This window comes from Schistocerca serialis, chromosome 1, assembly GCF_023864345.2.
Source record: "Schistocerca serialis cubense isolate TAMUIC-IGC-003099 chromosome 1, iqSchSeri2.2, whole genome shotgun sequence".
NCBI lineage: Eukaryota > Metazoa > Arthropoda > Insecta > Orthoptera > Acrididae > Schistocerca > Schistocerca serialis.
This window is the reverse complement of record NC_064638.1, coordinates 580,610,782-580,617,375: the sequence shown is the minus strand read 5'-3', so window position 1 is coordinate 580,617,375 and position 6,594 is coordinate 580,610,782. Positions and strand designations below refer to the sequence as shown.

The 6,594-nt window shown below is 38.1% G+C and overlaps 1 protein-coding gene across 3 annotated transcripts in view; it reads right to left on the bottom strand.

Annotated features, from left to right (window-relative positions):
- Positions 1 to 367: 367 nt before the first annotated feature.
- The window catches only part of LOC126476747 (tRNA (guanine(10)-N2)-methyltransferase homolog), a 198,720-nt gene continuing 192,493 nt past the window's right edge, over positions 368 to 6,594 (bottom strand). For 2 of the 3 annotated variants that reach the window (XM_050103566.1, XM_050103568.1), the window contains one exon: positions 369 to 2,115. In XM_050103566.1, coding sequence (XP_049959523.1) covers positions 1,954 to 2,115 — 162 coding nt within the window. In that variant the 3' untranslated portion in view covers positions 369 to 1,953. Of the gene's footprint in view, positions 2,116 to 6,594 lie in introns of all 3 variants that reach the window. The other variant, XM_050103567.1, reaches the window with a different exon arrangement.

Below are 6,594 nucleotides of genomic sequence, written 5' to 3'. Positions count from 1 at the left end.
ACAAGAATGTGGTATGTTCTTTGTATTGCACATAGAGACACATTTTCACTTACTGGGGCATCAGGTGTAAAAATTCATTTTGCAGATATGCAGAATCAGATTTGATTTTTTTTTTTAATATAACAATTTCATTGACAACTAATGTGACAAACAAATATGCTAAACAGTTTCTTAAGTTCACATGTGGAGAATTGTATTAACTGTTTGCAATGTTATTCCCACACTGAATAATTTAGAGACCCATTATTGAAACACTGATTATCTGAAAGGTGATGTCAAAAAATAGATTCAATCTTCCGTTTTATTTTTCTCATTTTACTGAAAATAGTTTTTACTTGAAATGCTATAGTATTCCTGCTAAATTGCAAAAATTAAAACCTGTGACTGACACTAACAAGTGAGAATTATCTACCGATCAGTCTCTCTTACTGTAGATGTGCAGCTCTCTATTGAACAGTATACACCAATGGAACAGGCTCATTTTTTGATCAAATCATTCTGTTTTAAGGAGGAAATGGTGGCTAATTATGTTATTTGATAATACACAGGGAAGATATTGCATTTGAGCCAAACTATAGTGGAATATCCGCTTGCATTTAAAGTTGTTTTATTCACTGCTTAAAGAATATTGTGACAAAAGATGTACCAGGTATACTGGTTACTTGATTTTCTTGTCTCTATAATCACTGGTTGAATTGGCACACTTGTGAGTAACAGGAAGAAACTCAGCTGCTTTGAGGGATACATAACTGCAGAAGGGCAAAATTAAAATGTTTTATAGAGCGAAATTGATGGTGATGCAATGGCGAGAACAAAATACATTTACACACTTCACAGCATTTAAAGCGATGAACTACAATAAATTGAGAGGAAGAAAACACTGAAAATGGAACCAGACGTTATCCTCAAATACAATGACAGAATGAGCGGAGCTTAGCTAACTACACATGACAAATTATACACCAACAAGGAAATGTCTCTGAAAATCTTACATAAAGCAATTTTGCCATCTGACAGATATTGCTGCTCCAAATTCATACTTGTTCAGTAAACTCAGTGGAAAATTTGGGAGAACTGATTTTCAAATTTGTGAATTCTTTCTCTCAGCAAAGGAAAGTGGGCCGTCCTTGTCCAGTGTCAGGCACAACATGATTGGTGACATGACACTTTCCTAAACATCAGCATTTAAAATTTAGTAAAAAATCACACCCACTACACACTTTTTAAATTTAGTTACAGTTCGAATAAGCCAGGTATGTAACTAGTAAATACAGTATTTTGTAATGTTCAATTCAATAAATGTTAAGTTGCAAATTCTGAAATATGCAGAATTATCAACTGAGTTACCTCTGTAATTATTTGAATTCGTTTCATAGAGTTTTTTTGACAGTGAACAAACTATTTCATCAGTTCACTGTGGCGAAATTGTAGAAAGTTGCTTTTGTTCTTGTAATCTAATACAAATATTAGGAAATATAATATTTAAATACATGTGATGCGTAAATTGTATCAGCGTAATGTCCAATAAATTGTTTCACTCATTTGTTTCTCTTTCTAAAACAGGAAATGTATTTGGTCCCAATAAAATTTTAAGAGTTGTACATTGTTGGATTGATAAAAGGAGTAGGAACTGTACACAAGATGGAATGTAAATGCTTAAAATTGTGTTTTGGGCAGAAATAAATTCAGGAGCAATTATAATAAATATAGACAACACAAGTAAAGTCTTGACATGCTACAAAACAAACACACACACACACACACACACACACACACACACACACCTTTTCTTATCACTACAAGCAAAGATTCAACAGGTACAATGCTGCACATCATTCGCATCAACTTAATAGGAACACCAGTATATTTTTGTGTTCCACATTCAGAGCACTTATCACTTCCATTTGCAGTTCTTGTTTCCTTCCACATACTTCAACATTCCTCTGACACTACTCAGTGGTCTTCTTTCTCGCTTGTTGGTTCATTCCTGCTGACAACTGTTTTCAACTCATTTTTATGTAGCTTGCGATATTTTCTAACTTCTTCACCAAAACGAAAGAATTTTTCACGAAATTCGGCTGTCAGAGCTTCGCAGTCAGGCTGCCCAACTTGGTCCTGCAATATGCAACATAACTGTGATATTTCAGAAGTTTATGAAATTTGTTAAATCATATTAATAGTGCATTGTAAAGTATCATGTGTGCACACTAAAGAGGAGTGTGAAAAATAGAAATGTAATCCTTAATTTCAGATTCTAAGTGTCTACCATAAATTATGAGATATTATAAAGTTTTTTTTTGTTCTAAAGCTTTTGGACAGTTTTAGGACCATTTCTGTATCTGTACGGTGCTTGGAAAGCTTTGCAGCACATAGCATGCTACAGCTTGTTTCCATACATCCTTAGACTTGTCCACAAATGCACTGTAGCCACGATCCTATGTTCATCTTATACCATAGCAGTTGGACCACTGCTCTTAAGACATATTGCGGTGGAAGACGGAAGAGTGGTGAGCTGTTAAATGCTGCAATTTTTCTTAAATCAGAGAGTTCATCAGTGGTTCATGGAAATGTTTTTAACGTGAAGAGACTGCTGTTTTCATCACTCTGTCATGCCAGCTTTCACAAAGGAGTGGCTTTGAGCTCAAGGAGTCAGGTTGAATTTCTTTGTTGCTCACTGCATACCTGAACAGCAAAACTCATTGTAATAATGTTAATATAGATTAGTAATATTGGATATTTGTGGTCAGGTATTTCCATTATTGGCTGAATAAGGCAGTAAACTAACAGCATTTGCCACTCAATAGTGCAAGTAAAGCTGTTCAGTGACTGTTTCTTGCATTTTCCATACATCTCTTCTATCCCCTCTGTCCCACACCCCTGCCTTATGCCCTTCACATAATTAATTCCACACTCACATCTTCCTCTCGGCTGCCTCTCAATTCCTCTTCCAGTCCACAACTCCCCCTGCTTGCGACAAACAGAGCTCACTGGTGCCACATTCCAATCCTGCATGCTAGCTGCCTCTCCGTACCAGCCATTACCATATGTATGTGAGTTTTTTTGGTTCTGAAGGAGTTGTCCAAGAGCTTAACAACATTTTCACTCTCGTAAGTGTGCCTGTTGATCGCTCAGTGCCTTGCTTATATACTGTGTTGTTACCATTAGTCTTTATATTACTTACATTACACAAAACTTTCCTTGTTTGTGTTTCCTTAATATTCACTCATAAACTAATTTTGACAGCAGAAAAATAATAATGTAACTGCCTAGAATTTGAAGTTTCTTCCAATACCAAATTTTCCTATTTACACTCAGCTTTTCAGGGAATGTCTCATTTAAGAAACATCACTGGTATTATTAGACAGTCTCCTCATGTGGATACATACACTATGTGATCAAAAGTATCCGGACACCCCCAAAAACATACATTTTTAATATAAGGTGTATTTTGCTGCCACCTACTGCCAGACTCCATATCATCGACCTCAGTAGTCATTAGACATTGTGAGAGAGCAGAACGGGGCGCTCCGCGGAACTCATGGACTTCGAATGGGGTCAGGTGATTTGGCGTCACTTGTGTCATATGTCTGTATGCCAGGTTTCCACACTCCAAAACATCCTGTTTCTGATGTAATAGTGAAGTGGAAACGTGAAGGGATACATACAGCACAAAAGCGTACAAGCCGACCTCATATGTTGACTGACACAGACCGCCCACAGTTGAAGACATCTATCCAGACCATCAGACAGAAATTCCAAACTGCATCAGGATCCACTGCAAGTATTATGACAGTTAGGCAGGAGGTGAAAAAACTTGGATTTCGTGGTTAAGCAGCTGCTCATAAGCCACGCACCACGCTGGTAAATGTGAAACGATGACTTGCTTAGTGTAAGGAGCATAAACATTGGACAATTGAACTGTGGAAAAACGTTTTGTGGAATGACGCCCATCATGGTACACAATGTGGCAATCCGATGGCAGGGAGCGGGTACGGCGATGGCCTGGTGAACTTCATCTGCCAACGCATGTAGTGCCAACAGTAAAATGTGGAGACGGTGGTGTTATGGTGTGGTCGTGTTTTTCATGGAGGGGGCTTGCACACCTTGTTGTTTTGCATGACACTATCACAGCACAGGACTACACTGATATTTTACGCATCTTCTTGCTTCCCACAATTCGGGGACAGTGACTGGATCTTTCAACACAATCGAGCACCTGCTGATAATGCACGACCTGTGGCGGAGTGGTTACACGACAATAATATCCCTGTAATGGACTGGCCTGTATGAAGTCCTGACCTGAATCCTATAGAACACCTTTGGGATGTTTTGTAATGCCGACTTTGTGCCAGGCCTTACCGACCGACATCAATACCTCTCCTCACTGCAGCACTCCGTGAAGAATGTGCTGCCATTCTCCAACAAACCTTCCAGCAACTGATTGAACATATGCCTGCGAGAGTGGGCCAACACCATATTGAATTCCAGCATTACTGATGGAGGTGTAATGTAATCAACTGTTGAAGATAAACTTTATTTCATGCGAAAATTATGATGCCCACTGTAAAGAGTTAAGGTAACTTCACTATGTTGCCAGAAAATGTGTTTAGTTTATTTAATTATGAATATTTTATTTTATGTTAAATAATGGATTCGTTTGAGATGTTAAATGTTGTATATTTATATGTATTTATTTATATGTATCTTTGGATTTTATTAAGGTCAGTAGACCAAAGAATCTAGAATGCAGGAATGTCTGCAACTTCCGGGCACATGTTGGCTTGCCCGCCACTTCTTTGTCGGTTTTGGAGACAGATGGACGTGTTTACGTGACTAGTACAGTATAATGCATTTATGCATATCAATGTTCATAGTGAAAATGTTGTAGTTACTAAACAAAAAGTACGAATAAATATAATTTTTAGCTGAAAGTATTTCGGATCCGGTAGTGTTTATTTCAAACAAGAAGAAAACCCAGGCCATGCTTGTTGGAGTAATTATTTTGCAGACAAAACTTCGAAAACCCCTAGACATACGAGATCTGCAGTGTGTAATCTTTCAGCAGCTACTAATAAATAAGTCTTGCTGAAATTGTGCTGGAACTACTCGTATTATTCTCATTCAAAGACAAATGGTGAGAGTGTGGTCCTACCACAATATATTGCATAAGATTCCACAATTGCTCAGTTGTGAAGAAACGAGATAGGTAACAACCAGTACAATATGGTGGCATCGTCCAGGATTATTGAAAACGTCGTTGTTGTTGTTGTTGTCTTCAGTCCTGAAACTGGTTTGATGCAGCTCTCCATGCTACTCTATCCTGTGCAAGCTTCTTCATCTGCCAGTACTTACTGCAACCTACATCCTTCTGCATCTACTTAGTGTATTCATCTCTTTGTCTGCCTCTACAATTTTTACCCTCCACACTGCCCACCAATGCTAAATTTGTGATCCCTCGATGCCTCAGAACATGTCCCACCAACCAATCCCTTCTTCTAGTCAAATTGTGCCACAAACTCCTCTTCTCCCCAATTCTGTTCAATACCTCCTCATTAGTTATGTGATCTACCCATCTAATCATTAGCATTCTTCTGTAGCACCACATTTCGAAAGCTTCTATTCTCTTCTTGTCCAAACTATTTATCGTCCACGTTTCACTTCCATACATGGCTACACTCCATACAATTACTTTCAGAAAACGACTTCCTGACACTTAAATCTATACTCGATGTTAACAAATTTCTCTTCTTCAGAAACGCTTTCCTTGCCATTGCCAGCCTACATTTTATATCCTCTCTACTTCGACCATCATCAGTTATTTTGCTCCCCAAATAGCAAAACTCCTTTACTACTTTAAGTGTCTCATTTCCTAATCTAATTCCCTCAGCATCACCCGACTTAATTTGACCACATTCCATTAACCTCGTTTTGCTTTTGTTGATGTTCATCTTATATCCTCCTCTCAAGATACTGTCCATTCCATTCAACTGCTCTTCCAAGTCCTTTGCTGTCTCTGACAGAATTACAATGTCATCAGCGAACCTCAAAGTTTTTATTTCTTCTCCATGGACTTTAATACCCACTCCACATTTTTCTTTTGTTTACTTTACTGCTTGCTCAATATACAGATTGAATAACATCGGGGAGAGGCTACAACACTGTCTCACTCCCTTCCCAACCACTGCTTCCCTTCGATGTCCCTCAACTCTTATAACTGCCATCTGGTTTCTGTACAAACTGTAAATAGCCTTTCGCTCCCTGTATTTTACCCCTGCCACCTTTAGAATTTGAAAGAGAGTATTCCAGTCAACATTGTCAAAAGCTTTCTCTAAGTCTACAAATGCTAGGAAAGTAGGTTTGCCTTTCCTTAATCTATTTTCTAAGATAAGTCGTAGGGTCAGTATTGCCTCACGTGTTCCAACACTTCTGCAGAATCCAAAGTGATCTTTGCTGAGGTCGGCTTCTACCAGTTTTTCCATTCATCTGTAAAGAATTGGGGTTAGTATTTTGCAGCTGTGACTTATTAAACAGATAGTTCGGTAATTTTCACATCTGTCAACATCTGCTTTCTTTGGGATTGGAATTATTATATTC